The sequence below is a fragment of the Trichechus manatus genome, unplaced genomic scaffold, assembly GCF_000243295.1.
Source record: "Trichechus manatus latirostris isolate Lorelei unplaced genomic scaffold, TriManLat1.0 scaffold00068, whole genome shotgun sequence".
NCBI lineage: Eukaryota > Metazoa > Chordata > Mammalia > Sirenia > Trichechidae > Trichechus > Trichechus manatus.
Window position 1 is genome coordinate 9,122,674 of NW_004444004.1, and position 22,828 is coordinate 9,145,501.

A 22,828-nucleotide genomic window follows, 5' to 3' on the forward strand; every position below is an offset into this window, starting at 1 on the left:
TAGTCAATAAAACACAGGTAAACATCTTTCTGGTATTCTCTGCTTTCAGCCAAGATCCATCTGACATCAGCAATGATATCCCTGGTTCCACATCTTCTTCTGAATCCAGCTTGAATTTCTGGCAGTTCCCTGTTGATGTACTGCTCCAAATGTTTTTGAATTATCTTCAGCAAAATTTTACTTGCATGTGATATTAATAATATTGTTCATTAATTTCTGCATTCTGTTGGGTCACCTTTCTTTGGAATGGGCATGAATATGATTCTCTTCCAGCCAGTTGGCTAGGTAGCTGTCTTCCAAATTTCTTGGCATAGACAAGTGAGGGCTTCCAGTGTTGCATGGCTTGTTGAAATATCTCTGTTGGTATTCCGTCAATTCCTGGAGCCTTGTTTTTTGCCAGTGTCTTTAGTGCAGATTGGACTTCTTCCTTCAATATCATCACTTCTTGACCATATGCTACCTCTTGAAATGGTTATACATCAACCAATTCTTTTTGGTACAGTGACTCTGTGTATTCCTTCCATCTTCTTTTGATGCTTCCTGTGTCATTCAATATTTTGCCCATAGAACCCTTTAATATTGCAACTCGAGGCTTGAATTTTTTCTTCAGTTCTCTCAGCTTGAGAAATGCCAATCCTGTTCTTCTCTTTTGGTTTTCTAACTCCAGGTCTTTGTACATTTCATTATAATACTTTGTCTTCTCGAGCCACCCTTTGAAATCTTCTGTCCAGCTCTTTTACTTCATCATTTCTTCCTTTCATTTTAGCTACTCTACATTCAAGAGCAAGTTTCAGAGTCTCTTCTGACATCCTTTTTAGTATTTTTTTCTTTCCTGTCTTTTTAATGACCTTTTGCTTTCTTCATGTATGATGTCTTCAATGTCCTCCCACAACTCGATGAGCAATTGATGGTCTATTCTGCAGCTGGCCCCTGGTCTTGTTCTGACTGATGATATTGGCATTGGAAGAATGGGATACTCCTCTAACAAATACCTACAATGTGGAAGTGGTTTTGGAATTGAGTAATAGGTACAGCCTGGAAGAGTTTTAAGGTGGGTAATAGTAAGAGCTTAGATTGTCTTGAAGAGACTGTTGATAAAATTATGGATCTCAAAGGAAATTTTGGTGAGGGAAAGGAAATTCAGAAGGAAGTGAGAAAAGCTATAGAGAAAGTTTCTATTGTCTTAGAGAATACATATGGCACCAGCAACAAGATGTTGCTAGAAATGTGAACATTAAATGTGCTTCTGGTGAGCCTTTAAAAGAAAGTGATGAACATGTGATTGGACAATGGAGAAAGGACAAGGCTTTTTATGCAGTGGCAAAGAACTTGTCTGAATTACGTTCAAATGTTTGGTAGAAGGCAGAATTGTCCAGTGATGAACTTGGCTATCCGGCTGAGGAGATTGCTAAGCAAGATCTTAAAAGAGCTGTGTGGTTTTTCCTTGCTGCTTATAGTAAAACGTGAGAGGAAAGAGATAGACTTAAAAATGAATTGCGCAAAATGAAAATAGAACTTAAAGATTTGGAAAATTCTGTTGTACAAACTAAGGACACGTGTCTTAGAGTGTTCACCAAGGACGTGGCTACACAATCTTTTGTTAAAGAGATTAATCCTATGACTGATGGATCTAACCAACTACCACAGCAGAAAACCCATCAGCTTAGACTGAAGGGGACAGAGAAAAACAAAAGGAAAGAAAGCTGCCTGTCTCTTGGAATTCTACAGGCAAGCAGAGCTGCCTTGTTGTCAAAGAGTGGGATCATGGCCTCTGAGGTCTCAAAGGTAGTGCCACAGCCTACTAGGTTTCAAAGAGTCAGATCTTCTCCAACTTGGTTCCACAGAGTGGGGCTGCCATTCAGTTTGGCCAAGAGGATGGGGTCGCTGCCCAAAGCTGAGGGGTTGGGGCTGCCATGCCAAAGGGGCAGAAGAATGGGGCCTGCTGGGGACGACAGGGTGGAGTTGCCACTCAGATGGACTAGGAGAATGGGGCCGCTCAAATGTGAAGGAACAGAGTTGCCATATCGGTGGGCCTGAAAGGGCTGTGTGGCCTTCACTCAGAATCCAGACAGCATGGCCAACACCAAGAGTCTGAAGGGTGAGGCCATTGCCCAAATGATCTCAGAAGGCAGAGGATTATTTTCAATCCTTGAGAGCTAATGTAATTTGTTTTGATGGGTTTTGAACTTGCTTGGTGCTGGTTATCCCTTCTTTCCCTCCAATTTCTTCCATTTGTAACGGAAATGTCAACCATTGTGCTTTGAAAAACAGAGAACTTGTATTCTAGATTTCACAGGATCACAGATGAAGAGGAACTTTGCCCCAGGATGGAATACACCTAAAGTGTCACCCATATTTGATTTAGATTATTCAAAAGATGAGATTTTTGGACTTGGAGTTGATTTAAGACTTTTGGGATGATGTGATAGGGTGAATGTGTTTTGCATGTGGCAAAGGACATGAATTTTGGGGGGGCCAAAGAGTGGAATGTTATGGATTGAATTGTGTCCCCACAAAATATGTGTTTTAAATCCTAACGTCTATGATAATGAGACAGGATTAGAGTAGGGTGTGTCTTAAGACAATCTCTTTTGAGATACAAAAGAGATTAAACAAGCAAGTGGAGAATCAGAGATGGGGGAAGATTGATGTCAAGCCAAATGGAAATCTCCAAGGAACCAGGAAACAAGCTGAAGAGACAAGGACCTACCCCCAGAGCTGACAGAGAGAGAAATCCTTCTTCTAGAATCCTAAATCCGGATTTCTAGCCTCCTAATCTGTGAGAAAATAAATTTCTGTTTGTTAAAGCCACTCACCTGTGATATTTATGTTATAGTAGCACTAGATAACTAAGACAGTATTTGACTGAGCTTCTCCATTGTCTCTTTCTTTTGCAGAATGTACAAAGTATGAATCTAGGAAAATTGGAAGTTGTCAAAAATGAAATGGAATGCATGAAGATCGATATCCTAGGCATTAGTGAGCTGCAATGGACTGGTATTGGCCATTTGGAATTGGACAATCATATGGTCTACTATGCCAGGAATGACAAAATTGAAGAGGAATGGAGTTGTGTTCATCATCAAAAAGAACATTTCAAGATCTATCTTGAAGTACAACGCTGTCAGTGATAGGATAATATCTATACGTCTACAAGGAAAACCAGTTAATATGACTATTATTCAAATTTACACACCAACCACTAATGCTAACGATGAAGAAATTGAAGATTTTTACCAACTTCTGCAGTCTGAAATTGATCAAAAATGGAATCAAGACGCATTGATAATCACTGGTGAATGGAATGCAAAAGTTGGAAACAAAGAAGATTGTTAGTTGGAAAACATGGCCTTGGTGATAGAAACGACTCGGGAGATAGCATGATAGAATTTTGCAAGATCAACGTCTTATTCATGGCCAATACCTTTTTTCAACAACGTAAACAGTGACTATATATGTGGACCGCACAAGATGGAATACACAGAAATCAAATCAACTACATCAATGGAAACAGATGACGGAGAAGCTGCTAGCAAATAGCTCCAGTTAGTTGGTTATTATTCTTTTATCTCATACCTTTCCAGCATTCTTCTTCACTCCATTCACTCCAAATTCCATCATCTGAACAATAAATATTCACTTTGCTTCTTACTAAAAGGCATATTTGGTGGCTTTTATTTGATGTTCTCTTGATGCACATTTCATTTTCCATTGTGGTAAACTGAAAACCAAGGGAAAATAAGCTGCCATCATTTGATCTAATTGGAACTAGACAGATAACATTTGATTTGTCACTTTCAAAGTAGATTTTGCTACATAAAAATATATGCATCAAAAACACTGAAAGAATATATACCAAAATCCTAACAGTGATTATCTCTCTGGATGTTTGATTATTTTTTTTCATTTTTTTATTCTCTTCCTTATCTGTATTTTCAAATTTTTCTATAATGATAATGGATTACTTACAGTAAAGGGTAAAATTCCCAGGTAGCCATTGTGTTTATGAAGCCCCAGCATTTGGATTAGTGTCAAATTTTCCAGAGTCCGTAAACTGGAAGATGCTACATACACTGAGTTAGCAAAAGACAGAGCAATCATGTGAATGGTGTCTCTGTGGAAGCTATAGAGCCCATACACATAAAGTTTTGTTTGTTTGTTTTCCTTATTGTTGTTTTGGTTGACTGCCATCAGATCTGCAACAGTGCTCAACATTTGGCATGAACTATCCTTTCAGATATAAAAATATGACAAGGCCAAGTGATCTCAAAGGAAAAAAAAAATCACTGAAGCAATTGCTTCTATTTTACATTTCAAAGAGCTGAAGAGTGTTTCTCATCTAAAATAATGGCTTTTCTTTTGTTGTAATTATCTTGAGAACCAGCATAATGTAGTGAAAAACTTAAGTGGGCCGGGAATCAGGTCTGGATTCTAGTTCTAGCTGTGTAATTTGATTATAAATCAATTGACCTCCTTGGGACTCAGTTTTCTCATCTGTACATAAATAAATTAATTACAAGCAGTGGCTCCCCTACTTGTCTCTGTTGTTATTGTGTGCCTTACAGTCGATTCCGACTCATAGTGACCCCATGTAACAGAGTAGAACTGTCCATAGGGTTTTTTTAGGCTGCAATCTTTACAGGAGCAGATTGCCAGGTCTTTTCTCCCACGGAACCACTTGGTGGGTTTGAACCACCAACTTTTTGGTTAGCAGCCAAGCCTTAACCATTAGGCTCCAGGACTCCTTTACTTGTCTGTGTTGTGCGATATCTAGCCTATTTCAACTCATAGCAACCCTATAGGACAGAGCAGAACTACTCCATAGAGTCTCATAGGCTGTAATCTTTATGGGAAAAGACCACCAGGTCTTTTTTCCCACGAAGCCGCTGGTGGGTTCTCACAGCTGACCTTTTGGTCAGCAGCTGCGTGCTTAACCATTGTGCCACCAGGACTCCTTTGACTCGTCTCTACCACTCTCTAAATTGGAAACCAATGAATAAAATTAACATATAACCAGGTAGGGCCGAAGGCATCAACAATTATTAGTGCTAGAGGGGAATTCGTCTTGCAACCATTACCTCCTTCCCCTGTCAGCCCCTCTTCCCTTGGCACAAAAAATTCTCTGTAGCCCTGTCAGACCCTGCTCTCATTTTGACCTGAAACGTGTTTCTCAAGAAGTGGTTGTGGTGTTTGCTTGTTTGTTTTTACCTGAAGCCTCTGCACAATCCATTTTAGGCCCTTGGCAACTTTAATTTCGTGACACAAAATTGGAAATGAGGGAATAGACTATCTCTAAGGTCCTACCAAACTCATTGCTGTCAAGTCGATTTTGACTCATAGAGACAGTATAGGACAGAGTAGAACTGCCGCTTATGGATTTTCAAGGCGGTAATTTTTACAGAAGTAGCCTGCCACATTTTTCTCCTGCGGAGCAGCTGCTGGGTGCAAACTACTGTCTAAGTCCTATTAGCTTTAAAATTGGAAACCAATGAATAAAATTAGCGTATAACAACGTAGGGCCAAAGCCATCTTTCTTTTGCCCACTAGATTATTTGACTTTTCTGGAAATTTAACCAAGATACATTCCTCATGTGGATAGCAACTGATCTGGTTCTCATGTTTGCTATTTTATTTAAAAGGCTACATCTATGATTTTCCCAAATAAATAAAATGTTCATACCACCCAGGTAGTATAATCTTCTGTTAATATAATTTCGTAAAAGAAACACCTCTCTGGAATGGGTCCTCTGGGTACATTCCATTTCAGGCTAATTTCATTTGAATCCTTCATAGTAAGACTAAGGTACTCTGGTGGCAAAGGTTTAACTGAAAAGCGAAAGGAAACAAATTCAACATGGAGACTGTTGACTGTTGAAGCTTAGTAGTAGCTCTTATCAAAAGCTGGGGATGCCTAGTAACAGAAGCTTCTGGGGATAAACTAGGTGGCTCAAGGCTATTCCCTATGATGTGAATTGAAATAAAAGTTGCTTGCCAACAGATACGTTTAATGAGAAACTTGGTTATTTTGGAAATATATTTTTTGGTAAGTTATATAGTGACAAATATTAAAGAGAAAAGTTAGGATTTAGAAGACTTGAAATCATTACAATCGTTTTTCCATTTTGTAGCATGAAGAACAACCACAGCCAGAACTGCGAGTACTTTTATTAACATTGTAGTTGTTAGCTTCTGTCAAGTCAGTTTCAACTCGTGGCAACCCCATGTGTGCAGAGAAGAACTGCTCCATAGGCTTTTCAAGGCCGTGACCTTTTGGAAGCAGATCACCAGGACTGTCTTCCTAGGCACCTCTGGGTATGTTCAAATGGCCAACCTTTCAGCTAGTAGTTGAGCACTTAACCATTCACACCACCCAGGGATTTCATAGCTAACTGTTATTTTGTGCTTACAATGTGTCAAGCACTGTACCAAGGATGTTACATCATAATAGCATTCATGTCTCACAACAGACTTATGAGGTGGTCCTGTGTTATCCTCATTTTACTGTTAAGGATATTGAAACAGAGATGTTAAGTAACTTGCCCAAAGTCACAAAGCTTGAAAGTGGTAGATCCAAGATTCAAACTCAGTTCTGGCTGACTCTAGAACCTATCGCTCTTGCAGCTGTTAGAACTGAGAATACAGACTCAGAAAATATTCAATCGTTTGCCTTTTTGAGGCCTGGGAATATATAATTCCACAATTACTCCATCACTAACACTAAATCAAAGTGCTGTGTACCAGGCCAATTTTTTGAAGCTGGGAAATTGTGAGTGTTAAATGAAAATGGCATTTTATCTTTCATCTAGTTCCTTCTCTTTCACACTTTTATATTTAATAAGAGCTTCCCAGTACGCTCTGTTGGCCCTCATTTTCCTAGCTTTGCATTTCCTTAGGGGTCTCTCACTTTATGTATCTCTCTCTCTTTCTGTCTCTCTGTCTCTCTCTCTCCCCTGTCATGTGGGTGTAAGTGGCCTAAACCAGAAACAATGTGTTTGAAATTGTTTGTTTATATCACCTATATTCTGAAGCTGAAAAATGAAGTAGCTGGATCTGATAAGCATGGATTGTGATGATCCATTAACACAGATATAGAAATCTTTATAGTCTGGTGACTTCAAGTGGGGAAACCTGCATCCAGTATTTTTTCCATTAGACGTCATATATTCAGCACACTCTATAGCTTGGTCCAAGCCCTCATACCTGTAAAAAGAAGTGTTGTGAGAATTTTATTTAAAGGTATCTACTAGTATCCGGGTGCTCAATTTTCAAGTATATTAAGATATTAAATTAATTTTAAAAATCATTTAATAACGAGCAATATTTATTGAGGACCTATGATGTGCCAGACCCTGTGCTAAGTGATAGGGATACAAAAGAACAACAGACATTGTCCATGACTTCACAGGAATCTTCACAGAACCTCAAAGACATGCACTTAGGTTATGCTGACTCACAAACAGGGTTTGTGAATCAAAGAATAAGATGCCTATTAAGAAAGCCTGGGTTTTTAAAAACGATTTTAGATAGCATCACATGTTTTATATTTGTGGAAACTATTTTAGAAAATAAAAGCAGATTTAAAGTTAAACTTCCAAAATATTGTTATGTTTAATAAAAGGAAAATGTTCTGAGGATACAACGCACATCACGAGATACACCTCAGAAAGGCCAACAGGAAGGCAAAAAAAAAGAAAGAAAAGGAGTTGTTTGGCAAGTTAATGTCTGATTTCCCATTCTCTCAGGACAAGAAATGTTGACATAACATTTAAAGTTATCCTCTTTCCAGTAATAAAGCTAATAGGAATTAAGGGGGGTTTCCCTACTGATTTACAAAACAACAAATGCCTGGTTGATTTTCCTAGTGAATAGCTTACAATGCAAAATGTAACATTATCTGTAAATGCAACCAGAATTCCGTGTGAAATGTGTTCAGTATAGCAGCTGATAAGGTGGTGATACAAATATTCAGACTCTACTAAATTCACTTTATGCAAAGTATTTAGGCAGAGTTTGCAAAATTGTAATCTCTTGGTTAGTTCACTTGATTAGAGTTTGGGAGACTTGAGGTCTAGCCTTGACTTTACACAAATTTATTGTGTGACAGTGGGAAGCCTTATGGTACCAATATTTTCAAATCTCTAAAATGTGAATATTTATCCCTCACTACATCACTAATATGACAATAAAATTATGTTATGTTAAACATGAACTAGAAGGTACAAGAGGGCAGGAACTTTGTCTTTTTCACACTTGTATTTTTTATCTAGAACACTGCCTGGAATTTAGTAGATGCTTAATATTTGTGGGATTAATGAATAAGTTAATTAGATGCAAATGACCTTAGGAATGTACCCATCCAATTCCAGATGAGAAAACTGAGACCTGAAAAGGAGAAATTATTTGTCCAAGGCTACCAGTTAATGATGCCAGAACAGAGACTAGAACCCAGCTCTCAGGGTCTCATTTATTACTTATTCATTATGATTTTCTAAAGCAAGATGTCATAATTTGGGTCAAAAACTCACAAAATAGTAACAATTCATTTTCTCTTTGTTTTTCTGTTATTTAATAAATACATGCTACTTGTCTACCATTTTACCAATGCTTTCAGCATTTTTTGCATTAATTTAATGAATATTTAATTATAGCCTACTATGAGCATAGCACTATGAAGGAAGTCAAGAGAAATATAAGATACTTAAAAGTTTAAGGGAAGAAACTAAGCATACATACATGAGAAAAATTTAAATACCATCTGGACAATAAATAATTAGTTATAATAATTCAGAGAAAAACTGAACACAGGTTGACAAGACCAGTAAAGGATTAAGGAAATATGATAGCAGATGGGCCTTGAATGATAGATAAAAGTTGGTGAAAGAGAGAGAGAATCAGACATTCTAAATGGCAATGCACACAAAGACATAAAAGGCTGTGACATGAGTGAGACAAAAAAAATATGTAAAGAAGGGTCTAAATGGACTGGAATATTCCCCTTGGTGATAGTAGAAGGTAATGTTGGAAAGCAAGGCAGAGACTTGACTGCCAGCCTAGAGTTTATCATGAAGGCAAAAGAGTATCAGAACTTGGTGACTAATGCTACCATGAAACAAATAAGCAATGAAGGAGAGGGAAGAGTCAAGATGGCTCCACGTTTAAAAGTCTCGGTGACAACAAAAGTAAGAAAGTCGGAAAAACGATACGGTTTAATAGGTACCTGCTTCTTTCAAAGGCAAGAATATAAAACATGCCAAAACTTTTTAGTTTATAACTCCATCTATGTAAAAGATTTTCCAGTTGCTTTTGAGTCGTTTCCGACTCATGGAGGCCCCATGTGTGTCAGAGAAGAACTGTGCTCCATAGGGTTTTCAATGGCTGATTTTTGTAAGTACATCTCCAGGCCTTTCTTTCAAGGTACCTCTGGGTAGACTTGAACCTCCAGCCTTTCTGTTAGCAGCTGAGCCCATTAACCATTTGCACCACCCAGGGACTCCTTCTAAAGGATGCAAACTTTAATCCTGTACAGATTTAGTACAGGAGAACACCTTCCAGTAGCTATCGCCTGAACCCACTTACTCCCATTGAAAACCTCCAATAATTGTAAACAACCATCATCATAAATACAACTCTAAATGATAAATTTAATTTAGTGAAAATACAGTTACTAATACTGTGGATTAATTTTTATAGATTCTTTCCTAATATGGAATTCAAATTATAAAAATACTTACCAGTAAAACAAATTGTAATTGGTATCAAAAGGGACATCCACGCCAGGTTTCCAAGAGCAGAGTAAATATTGCCAGTTGTAATATTCACAATCCAGATCCTGAATTTTAGTTTCCCCCCTTCCTAAGGAATGAAAGAACTGTAAATGTTTGAAAGGCCTGGTGATGAATAATTTGGGAAATCACTGTGCAATTTTATTTCATTTCCTTTGACCTCTCCATTTCATTTAGCGAGCAACATAATCAGGAATATTTCAAAAGGAGGATGCTGGAAAACACGTGACCGTAAGTGGGTCATGTAATATCAAAAACTTTTGAGGGCTCACTTACTGATACTAGTGTAAACATATTCAAAAGTATTAGTTAATAATTATAGGATGCTCCTAGCAGTTGAACAAATACATACGCGTTTACTAATATGACTCAACAACTAGGAACTATATTAATCTAATAAGATGTATATTTTGAAAAACGTATTTGCTGATTTAAAGAATTAAAAGATTGGTCACTCGCTCCTAAGAAGGATTCCATTTTGTGCCACACTGTCACAGTATCTATTATAGGTATAGCCTCGTGTGTAAGAGTTAAGGGACTAATTTCCTCTATCAATTATTCTAACGATATTAAATATGAAAAGAGAACTCTTTTTTAACCTTGTGGTGGTGTCCAATAAGTAGCTTCTGACCATGAACTGTAAACTTCTGATCCATTTGTGCACTGCTCTGGCAGAAGTGTGTGGATCTTTGCTTCAATGCCCTTGTTAAGATCAAACCCATCTTTGTAATATAGATTTGTAGTGATAATGGTCTGTTTAATGAAAAGATGAGACAAAGTCAAGCTTAGAAATGACCATGGGATGATGAGCCACATTAATAAAGCTAAACAAACCAAAAACAAACTTGTTGCCGTCGAGTCAATTCTGACTCATAGTTGGACCCTGTAGGACAGAGTAGAACTGCCCCATAGGGTTTCCAAGGAGCAACTGGTGGATTTGAACTGTTGACCTTTTGGTTAGCAGCCGAGATCTTAACCACTGTGCCACCAGAGCTCCAATAAAGCTAAGAAGTCATTAATACCCTGGAGAGTAGTCAATATCTAAGACACTCTTGATTATCTGATACAATGTCCCAGATATTTTTCTGGCAGAGTTTACCTCCGTGTATCATACAATTTCATGAGATCATTTGAATCTTAACCCCTCGTTAGAAAGGGGGAAGAAAAAAAAAAAAACTCTGCAAGGGAAAAAAATAAGCTCCATGGACAAGAACTTGAGCTATAACCAACTGGAAATTAAATAGATGATTTTCACATACTATATGCATATTAGTTGGCAAATAATTTAAGATCTTTCAAAGATAATATGAAACCTTCAAGAATTATATAAAGTAAAAAAAAAAAAAAAAAACCCCGGAGGTAAATGGAGTTACTTGATGCCAGAGAAAGCCAGGCAAACTGTGAGCTATTGGTGGATTAAAACCATATTTTTCTTATCCTGTATTCTAAATGCCTAGCAGAGTGCCTGGCACAAAAATTGCTCAATAAATGTTGCATTTTAATTGCTTCTTGAAACTGAACAGAATTAGGTAACAGAATACCTTGCATAACAGAAATATTTTAATTAACATGCTTGTTGAGTATGTAAGTAGTTAATAATTCAATAAGCTTGCATTGAACACTTACTGTAATATACTCAAAGTATCATGCTGTGTTCAGTGGGGAGGGTACAAAGATAAATAAGGCTAGAGAAAAAGCTTACAGTCCAGTAGCATATATATAAGACCCATATGTAAATACATAAATAACTGTAAAATGAGGCAAAACGTGTAAGCACTCTTCAAGTCCCTATTCCATGGGACCTAGTTGTTTTTTTTTCTTCCTGTCCTTCCAACGATAGTCTTAACACGGGTAGACTGATAGTAGTTGTGGCAGGATGCTCAGGAGATAACAGCAGGCATGGCAGCTTGTTATATCCTAGTTACAGTTATTCAAATACAGGAATTGGAGTTGACACTGAAGTCAGGAAACACTAGAAAACTCCTAGTAATCACTCTGATATTCCAAGTGCAAGCTTTACTTACCTTCCAGCTTTCGCTATCAAAGTTTCGGTATTTTAATTCATATTCTACTGTGCATTCTTTAAAATTATCCAGAGACAGTGGAGGTTTCCATTGCATAGAGATATAGCCTAAATATCCAGGATCTACTATTTCAAAATCCAGGGGAGGATTAACTGAAATAAAATAAAGTAAAATATTTCTTGTCTTATATTTTATGACAAAGTGTTAGATCTAGATTACTTCCAATTGTCCAACTGATGAATGGATGAACAAAATGTGGTATACTCATATCTTGAAATACTATTTGGCCATAAAAATGAGTGAAGTACTGATACATGCTACAACATGGATGAACCTTGAAAACATTATGGTAAGTGAAACAAGCCACACATAGAAGATCACATATTGTATGATTCCATTTATATGAAATGTCCACAATAAGCAAATCCACAGAGACAAAAAGTAGATTACTGGTTGTCAGCAACTGAAGCGGTTATGGGAAATGACTATTAATGTGTACAGGGTTACATTTGGGGGTGAAGAAAATGTTTGGGAGTTAGGTAGTGGTGGTCGTTGCACAACTTTGTGAATATACTAAAGACCACTGTATAGTACACTTTAAATGGGTGCATTTTATGGCATGTGAAGTATATCTCAACAAAGCTGTTAAAAATCTAGATTACTGCTGTGCATTTGTCCCCTCTTTAAGAAATCACATATGCAAAATATGACTTTGCTTCATTAGGAACTAAGCTTTCATTTTACTAAAGGCAATTTCATAATGACAAACACAAAGTCACATAGAAACAAGAGATTCAACATGGAGTTAGCTCTGTGGTCATGCAGTCCAGAATCTGGTCTATGATGGGACCACTTTATTACATAAACCTCTCTAACAGTAAGAACCAGTCAGTAATTACTCAGTGTTTACTATATGCATATAACATTGTGGCGGGTACAAAAAGGGGATTATAAACATAAAATAGTGCCACTGTAGCTTAACCTTTAACTGACTTAAGAATTTGGAGAACAGGCAGATCTTGTTGGTCCATTCTGGTTAACTGAATCCTCTAGTTAACTAAAAGTCAGAGCTATTCCTGGAGTACACCAAACCAGAGCCACTCTTTGGAGGGCCTCACAAAAAAATGACAGGCAGCTGAGTAGAATGACATCAGAAAAACAGCCTGTTTTGTTTTTGTTCGGGGAGGGGGGCTAGAGGGGCAGTGGGAGGCAATGACTCCATCATCTGATGATTTGAAAAGCAGCAACACACACACAAATATATATACATATGCACACATATATATTCATACATACATTCGATAATTCTATAAACTTTCCTACTAGCAAATCTAAAATATTGCCCTCATATTGCCTTTTTGCTAATAATTTATCTCTCACTGCTCCCCTTTGTTCATTTTAATACTTACTTCATAATACTTATTGAGGTGAGGGAGAGAACCTGCAGAAAGAAATTCTGGCACAAATTATGTTTTAACCAGGGACGCCATGTACCCATAAAGAAGATCCCTATTGAGGATGAAATGAGAATCCTAGTGTTTCACCCCTTGTGGTTAGAAATTTTGGTCAAATGCATTGCTCTAATTACCTTCTGCAATAAGAAAAGCACATTAGACATGATTTAACAATTCTATACCAAAACCAAACCTGTTGACGTCGAGTCAATTCTGGCTCATAGTTATTTTCAAATTTTACTTTAAATCCTGCAGTAGTTTTTTCTTATTTGTCTAATTATCGTAAAAGTCAGGGGTAAAAAGTCCAGACTTGCTGGACCGGTTGAGACTAGAGGACTCCCAGAGACTATTACCCTGAGATACTCTTTAAACCTTAATTCAAAATTATCCCTTGAGGTTACCTTTTAGCTAAATAACAGATTGGCTCATAAAATAAAGAATATCACCCGTGAGTAATGAGCTCCTTTAAAAATCATCCACAAGACCAAATGGTCAAAAATATTACAACCAGAAAGGAATGAAGGAGAATGATGACACGTTGTGAAAAATGTAACCAATATCACTGAATAATTTGTGTAGAAACTGTTACATGGGAACATAATTTGCTGTGTAAACTTTCACCTTAAACACAAACAAATATTATATACGTAAAAATTCATCAATCCACCTATGGACAGCTGATCTTCGACAAAGTGCCAAAGTCCATTAAATGGGGAAGAGACAGTCTCTTTAACAAATGCTCCTGGCAAAACTGGATATGAAACAGGACCCATACCTTACACCATACACAAAAACTAACTCAAAATAGATCAAAGACCTAAATATAAAACCTAAAACTGTAAATATCATGGAAGAAAAATAAGGACAACTCTAGGGGCCCTAATACATGACATAAATAACATACCAACCATAACTCAAAATAGCAGAAGATAAATTAGATGAACCAGACCTCCTAAAAATTAAACACTTATGCTCATCGAAAGACTTATCCAAAAGAGTAAAAAGCGAACCTACAGACTGGGAAAAAATTTTCACCTACGACATATCTGACAAGGGGTTAATCTCTAAAATATATAGAAAATTTCAACACCTCGACAACAAAAGACCAACAATTCAATTGAAAAATAAGCAAAGGATATGAACAGACATTTATCCAAAGAAGGCATTCAGGTGGCTAACAAACACACGAAGAAATGTTCAGGATCATTAGCCGTTAACCCGAACCAAACCCGTTGCTGTCAAGTCAATTCTGACTCATAGCAACCTTATAGGACAAAATAGAACTACCCCATAGGGTTTCCTAGGAGTGGCTGGTGCATTCGAACTGCTGACCCTTTGGTTAGCAGCCATAGCTCTTAACCGCTGTGCCACCATTAGCCATTAGGGAGATGCAAATTAAAACTACAATGAGATACCATCTCACCCCGACATCAGTGGCACTAATCAGAAAACAATAGATACTGGTGAGGTTGTGGGGCAACTGGAACTCTTATACACTGCTGATGGGAATGTAAAATGGTACAACCACTATGGAAAATGATATGACACTTTCTTAAAAAGCTAGAAATAGAAATACCGTATGAACTAGCAATCTCACTCCTTGGCATATACGGTAGAGAGGTAAGAGCCATCATACTAATAGACATATGCACATCCATGTTCATTGCAGCATTATTCACAATAGCAAAAAGATGGAAGCAACCTAAGTGCCCATCAACTGATGAATGGATAAACAAACTGTGGTACAAACACGATAAAGAATAATGGTGAACCTGTGAAACATCTCATAACATGGATGAATTTGGAGGACATTATGCTGAGTGAAATAAGCCAATCACAAAAGAACAAATATTGTATGAGACCACTATTATAAAAAAACAAGAAAAGGTTTACACAAAGGAAAAAAACATTTTTTGATCATTACCAGGGAAGGGAGGGGGAGGGAGGGTAAATCGCTAAATAGAAGACTCGTGGTAATACTGGTGAAGGGAAAGGCAATAAACTATATGGGGGAAGTCAGCACAACATGACAAAGGCAAAGGAAGACACTGAAAGGAGCACAAGAGCAAAGGGCAACTATGGCAATTACTATAACGTAGGCAATCCCGCAACAATAGTATTAACAAACAATAATTTATGAAGGGATACATAGGTATATAGGTTTGCTAAAGAGGCATAGGAGGAGGTAAGGGAGGGCGCCCACCTGCAAATATAGGTTAGGTTGTGGATATCTCTACATACGTATTTGTAGATGTTGCATGTATACAAATACAGACGATAGAACACACAAGGGACATAGTCATGGAAACTTCTTATGCACAATAAAACACCTCCCAGGACGAAGATACTGAGCTTGAAGGCTAAGGAACATAGACTCGGGGGACATCTACGTCAATTGGCATAACATAGTGCATAAAAACAATGTTCTACTTCCTCCTTTGGTGAGTAGCATCTGGGGTCTTAAAAGCTTGCAAGCCGCCGTCTAAGACACAGCTATTGGTGTCTTCCCATCTGGAGCAAAGGAGAGTGAAGAAAACGAAAGACTCAAGGGAGCAATTAGTCCAAAGGACTCATGGACCACGTGCAACACAGCCTACACGACCCCAAGACTAGAAGAACTAGATGGTGCCACTACCAACAGCTCTGACCCAGATCACAATAGAGGGTCCTGGACAGAGCAGGAGAAAAATGTGAAACAAAAAATTCATTAAAAAAGTCCAGACTTACTGGCCTGATAGAGACTGGAGGAATCCCCAGTACTATGGCCCTAAGACGTCCCTCTGACTTGGAACTACAGGCATTCCCGGACACCACCTTGGAGCCAAGCAAGAGACAGGCCTATAAAATAAACAGCAACACCTGAAAAAAAAACATGCTCTGTAGAACAATCATGTGAGACCAAAAGGGCAACATTTGCCCAAAGGTAAAGATGAGAAGGCAGGAACGGGTAGGAAAACCAGACGAAAGGAAACAGGGAACCCAGGGCGGAAATGGGGAGAGTGCTGATACAGTGTGGGGATTGCAACAATGTCATGGAACATTTTGTACAGAATTTGTTGAATGGCAAACTAATTTGCTCTGTAAACAAAATAAAATATTTTTTTAAAAAAAGCCAAGTGTAGTTATTAAGGAAAGATTCTAGTTAGCTGGGTACCAGAAAATGAGGTTTCAGATATTTGACCTATTTGTTAGAAAGGGTTATACAAAAGCATATGAAAAGTGTCTTTTGGTTTTATCCAACAAAATGTTTGTCATCATCAATTACCTTAGAAATGAGGCTGACTAGAAAGACAAGTCTTTTGTACATGGACTTCCTGAAACATTACCAGTAACAACCCATCTACCTGTTACGCAGTTCCATAAGGTAGGTAGAAAAGACAGTAAATATACTAATTTTAAAACCACTCCATTAAAATCTATTAAATGTATTGGTTTACCTTTTATCTCAGTGTTTGAAGACAAAACGCAGCCAAATGATGTGCAAATAAGAACGGTATATAGGCATCTGATATCCAAATGAACGAAAGCCATTTCCCCACGTTTTAATACTTTGAAATCTCCACCCTAAAAGGGAAAAATATAACATTTAAAGTTAACTTATTCCAAATAATCAAATGACTAAATGTGATTTAAAATACTTTGGGGAGGTCTCTGTGCGTTTTCTACCAAGAATTGGGAAAACTGCTCCCTTGGGCCATGGAAACAGACATAATCAATACCGGACTTAATATAATTGGAAAGGGAGGTTTCTAGACTCATCCTTCTTATGAGAGCAAAAACAAGGCAAAACAAAAAAGCCCTGCAACATCTCATCCCCCCACACACTTTCTACACATCACATATGATTACCAGGATCAGGTGGTTTCAAGTGGTCTTCAGCATGAAGACTGAGCCAGACCCACTAGAACGTTAGGATTAGTTTCCAAGGAGAACTATGGCATCATTAGTCTCCATAGCAATCCTCTCCCCTAGCAACACAGAAAACAAACTGACACGTACATATACCCTTTTCTGAGAAAAAAGTATTTGAAAGTTATCTTACTACTGAGAAAGCTCAGAACCTACACCAAAGCCTCAGATAATTCAGAACGTTGCTCCATTTCTTCATAAATATTAAATCATCATCTTCTACTCTCATACCTGTTCCACTTTATCCTGTGTTTCTTGTGTCAGTAAATGGCATCACCATCCTCCCAGTTGCTCAAATAAAAAAACCGAGGAATCTTCCTCAATTCCTCCCTCTCCTATCCAATCTCCCCATTATCATTTTGTTGTTAGTTGCCGCGGAGTCGGCGCTGACTTATGATGACCTTATGTGTAACAGAACAAAACGTTGCCCGGTCATGTGCCATTATCAACACCATTTCCTCAATTGAGAGATCTTCTTGCCCAGTCTTTCCTGCTTCCAATCCACTCTCCATACCACATATACCAAGAATGGCCTTTCTAAAGGGCAATTCTGAACTTATCCCCACTTTCTTAAAACCACAACAGCACTTCACTGTCACAGAATATAATTTAGTCTTTTTTATTCTTGAAGAATATTTGTTTTGTGATCAAAATTGAAAGGATTCATGCCTCCACATTTCCATCCAATCCCAAAATATTCTCCTTTCAAAGAAAAACCACTACTCCTAGTTTCGGACATTTTTCTTTCAGTCTATATTCCTGGAACCAAAAATTTTATAGGAAGTTAAGGATTAAAGGTTGCTTATCCCAACATTAAGAGACTACCTTTCTTTTCTCCTACCTAGATTAATTAAGCAGGACAGACCTCTTACCACCCCAGCCTCTTCATCTTACCTGGTCCATCTGTAATGCTTGAATGTTGCTAGGCTTCAATTAATACATAATAGAATCTTGGGATCAACGGTTAAAGAGCTAGCAGGTATATGGGATACAATGCTGGTCCAATCCTTTATATATATATTGGGAAGTCAAACTCAGATTTGTCCAAGATTACATAGCAAGTTAGTAACAAGCTGGAAGTAGGACAGAGATGGCATGATTCCCAGTCCAGTGCACTGTCACCTTACTATGCTGGGTCTCAAATGCTTGACTCAAGATTATGAAAGCTTTTCCTCTGGGACCCCACTCTTTTTTTAATTAATTAGCCATGCTGAATCAACACATGCTATTTTTGTTTCTTCTGTGCCTCATAGACTCATAAAAAGATACTATTTCTCTTACTGAGATGCAGATGTCTTTCATTTCCTCCTTTCCCACTCGCCAGGTCATTGCTGCCCACTAAAGCATCTGTAAGTAGTAGGTATGTTTGGTCACCAGAAGGCTACAGATCTTCCACAGAACTGCTCTCATTGATTGAAATGAGCATACTGGTTAGTTTTGGGTCTAAGGCAATAACTCTGACAAAGAGACATCCTTCCATATTACCTGTAAGGTTCTAAGACAATCAGGCTTCCCTTAAAATGCCCTCAGAGAGAGGCTAACAAAGTTCTCTCTCCCCTTTCAATCTGTCCTTTGCTATTTCACAGGACCGCCACGTACGGTATAAATGCTAAGTTGTTGTTCTTGTTCGGAGTTGCTGTGGAGTCACCTCCAACTCAGCAAAGTTAATATATGCTAAGAGTTAAAATCATTGGCTTCTATTCCATTTATAGGCACCTGAAAGCTGACTCAGGTGATGAAATAGCATTTCCTGGATCAGCCCAACACATTTAGACAAAGATAGGAAATGGGATAGCTGGCTTCCTAAGTCACTTATCTGTAAACCCACACAGCAGTTCATGATTTACACCTAGGGTCCACCCTAGCCTTTTATTTTGTTTTTACCCAAATGAACATGAAGACAATTCTTCCCTTGGCTTCCGGATTACAGGATTGTCACCAGTGTAAGGAGGGACTTTATGTACTGTATGGTTACCAGGAAGACCTGAGTTTTTCACAGGGTGGGAGGAGACCGAAAATATCACAAAGAAAAAGTGGGGAGAAGGAAATGCAGACACACAAGGTTTGAAAAAGTTTCTGATGTGCTCCCCCACTCTCAGTCCACAGTTAACAACCACTCATCTGGTTTTAACTCATTTTTTTTAAATGAAGAAACAACACCCAGTGAGCTGTCCAAGTTCACACAGCTTCTTGGTGGCAGAGCTCCGACTTAAAACCAGGTCTCTTGAGCCCCTTCCATTACTAGCAAACCATTTTTTTTCTTGTCATGAAGAGTCTGTCCTGCATTTATCCTGCCAGAAATGCACCCTGACCTTCTTTGATCTATTGTTGCCACCCAAACCATCAACCCCACCACACAGTTTTTTCAACGTATTTTTGGCAGAGTAATAATTCAATAAACATTTATTGAGCACCTGTTTTTCTTCAGATACTACGCCAGCTAAATTTTCTGTAACATACAAAGTGCAAGTGACAACAGTCATAATGTCTATAGTAATAATACCTCCTATCGTTTATTCAGCAGAGTCCTGGTGGAGCAACAGTTACACACTGGGCTGATAACTGAAAGGTTGGCAGTTCAAATCCATCCAGTGGCTCCACGGGGGACAAGAACTGGCAAGCTGCTCCCATAAGGATTACAGCCTAGGAAACCCTGTGGGGTAGTTCTACTCTATCACATTGCATCGCTATGAGTTGAAATGGACTCAACGGCACCTAACAACACCATTTATTCAGCATTCACAGCATCCCAGGCACTGTCCTGTGCTAAGCACTTTACATGCATTATCTCATATAATCCTCAGAGTCAGCCTTGGATGTACGCATTATTTTTATTATCATTTTAAAGACCAGAAGCTGAGACACAGAGAAGTTAAACAATTTCCCTCAAATCAAACAGGCTATAAAGTGAGACTTGAATTTGAATCCAGACATTCTGGTACCAAAACACTTGATGATAACCACTATGGCAGGCATTTCCCAAGTCTAAGATCAATCTGGAGGGCAGCTTCCTGTTTCTACCCACTCATCTTCACACAACACTGTTGCTTAGATCAAGTTTCCCACTGAGAATCTCCTTTGGAATGACAAACCTAAAGCTATTTCCTCTTTTCAGCATCATTCCCCGCTTCCTCAAAGTCATGCTATATAATCTTCTCACTCTAAGAATTGACTGGGATAATCTTTGCATTTTTGGAGAAAATCCAGGTACTTACCAATAATAAGTTTCCCAAGAAATGGATTATCACAGGCGGTTCTCACAGGCCCTCTCTTTCCTCTCCACTTTAGAGATATTAACTAGCACATTCTAAATTTCTTCCCTATCTGACACTCAAGTACAATGAAAAATCATATAGGCATTTCTGATACAGCCAGAGGTCAGACACAGAAGACAGGGGAGGTGAGTGGGGCTAAAAGACATCCAAAGCAAATTTAGGATCACAGCAAGGTGTTGTAAAAGCTAACAGGACTAATTAATCTCTGGAAAAACTAACTGATACATAGCTGAAGTTTTCTTCATAATAAAAGGCACAATGGTATAAATGTCAACCTGAGTTTCCATCCTGGCACTACCACTGATTTGCTTAGAGGCAAATTAGATTTCAATTTCTATCTATAAAATGGAGGTAGTAATAGCAACCTGACAGAGTTGTCTTGAAAGTTAAATGAGATAACATATGTGAAAGTACTATGAGAATAGTAAATTAGTCTGTGTACTTAATGTGGGTTTGCTTCTGAGGGCTTTGCCACTAAGAAAAAACTTAAAAATAACTTACATCAGCCGACACCTTTGCCCCACTCATTCAGCAAAATAGAACTGTCCACAGTTGATGACAGTTGATGACCGTTGATGACAGTTGCCCATGAGTCAATTCCGACTCATGGCGAACCATTGATAACTAAATCAAAAAACACTAAACCCGTTGCCGTTGAGTCGATTCTGACTCATAGTGACCCTATAGGACAGAGTAGAACTGCTCCATAGGGTTTCCAAGGAGCCGCTGGTGGATTTGAACTGCTGACCTTTTTGGCTCACAGCCATTGCACACTGCGGCTCTTAACCACTGTGCCACCGGGCCCCTTAAAAAAAAATCCATTGCTGCCAAGTCAATTTCGACTCATAGTGACCCTAAAGGACAGAGCAGAACTGCCCCATAGAAGTTTCCATGAGTGAATTCAAACTGCCGGCCTTTTGGTTAGCAGCCATAGCTCTTAACCGCTATGCCACCAGGGTTTCCCCAGAGCCCCTAGGCACTTATTATTCATCTCCAACTTTCACTACCCATGTTGGTCCATTATACTGCCTTTATAGATCATTGTCTTAATAACAATAATTTTTTTGTGTTTGTTTAGCTTTTTTAAAAATTGTCCTTTAGGTGAAAGTTTACAGCTCAAGTTAATTTCTTATACAAAAAATGTATACACATATTGTTATGTGATAGTAGTTGCAATCCCTATAATGTGACAGCACACTCCCCCTTTCCAGCCTGGGTTTCCCAAGTCCATCTGTTTAGCTTTTAATAGTTTACAAAGTACTTATCTAATTGGATTCTCATGACAAATCTGTAGGTGTTTTAAGGCTGGTATTATCAACTTACAAACAGTAAAACTGGTGCTTACAGAAGTGATGTGACTTGCACAAGGTCCTGCAGCTAGAACAATCCATACTAAAGGGAAAGAAAAAAGAAGTGAGGGAAAGAAAAAAGAAGTGAGGGACAGAAGAAAGGTGCAATTCTAATATGCAGTCACCTGCATAATATGTTGTTTTAGAAAAGTTCCTTCTCCACCTCAACAAAGTTAAAAAACAGAGTCTTCCAAAGTGTCTGAAATGACCACAGTTTTTGTTTTGTTTGTTTTTAAAGTGGTCACCAAGTTGCAGAGACAAATCATTATTAATTAGGAAAGGATGCAGTTTTGCAACGTCACCAAAGTGACTTCTAAAAAAATCACATTAAAGTAGTATGGACCTGTTATTTCTGCTGCCTTTGGGTAAAAAACAAAAACAAAACAAAACAAAAGTTATAAAATTAATACTTTCCATTCACATTATTTAAGGCATCTAAAAATATCAGCCAAAGCAATTAGAATAGGGCTTGGAGAAAAAAGAAAATGGAAAAATAAAAAGAAAGTAGAGGTTGAAGTGAGAAAAATGGAAAATTAGTGTGATTGCAAAGGTTTTACTGTGGCCTGCAGGTGAAATGATAAATGGATACGGTCTTACATGAGAAGGCATGGATTAGGAGACCTGGCTGTAGCCCCAGTTCTACCAGGTGACTTTGGAAAATAATAATAACAGGGACTATGGCTTATTAACCTTTACTGGTGTCAAACTCAGTGCCAGATGCTTGATATGGATTGTTGTTGTTAGGTGCGATCGAGTTGGTTCGGACTCATAGCAACCCTATAAGACAGAGTAGAACTGCCCCATAGGGTTTCCAAGCAGCAGCTGGTGGATTTGAACTGCCAACCTTTTGGTTAGCAGCCAAGCCCTTAACCATTACACCACCAGGGCTCCTTGATATGGATTAGCCCATTTAACTCTCACAAACCTTGAAAGATACTATTATTCAGATATTACAAATGAGGCATTTGAGGCTCAAAATGTTAATTACTCAAGGTCATGCAACTTAAGCAAGGAAAGTTGTGTATATCTGATTCT

The 22,828-nt window shown here is 38.2% G+C and overlaps 1 protein-coding gene across 3 annotated transcripts in view; it reads right to left on the reverse strand.

The window, feature by feature from the left end:
* IL13RA2 (interleukin 13 receptor subunit alpha 2) overlaps positions 1-17,570 on the reverse strand; it is a 21,933-nt gene extending 4,363 nt beyond the window's left edge. The window contains exons 1-8 of one of the 3 annotated variants that reach the window (XM_004379788.2): positions 17,401-17,570; positions 16,698-16,824; positions 11,807-11,958; positions 10,382-10,535; positions 9,732-9,852; positions 7,016-7,200; positions 5,681-5,826; positions 3,577-3,721 (exon numbers count right to left, since the gene is read on the reverse strand). In XM_004379788.2, the coding sequence (XP_004379845.1) occupies positions 3,577-3,721; positions 5,681-5,826; positions 7,016-7,200; positions 9,732-9,852; positions 10,382-10,535; positions 11,807-11,958; positions 16,698-16,791 (997 nt within the window). In that variant the 5' untranslated portion in view covers positions 16,792-16,824; positions 17,401-17,570. Of the gene's footprint in view, positions 1-3,576; positions 3,722-5,680; positions 5,827-7,015; positions 7,201-9,731; positions 9,853-10,381; positions 10,536-11,806; positions 11,959-16,697; positions 16,825-17,109; positions 17,115-17,400 lie in introns of those variants that run through there. The other 2 variants (XM_023734434.1, XM_023734435.1) reach the window with 2 other exon arrangements.
* Between the last annotated feature and the right edge of the window lie 5,258 nt (positions 17,571-22,828).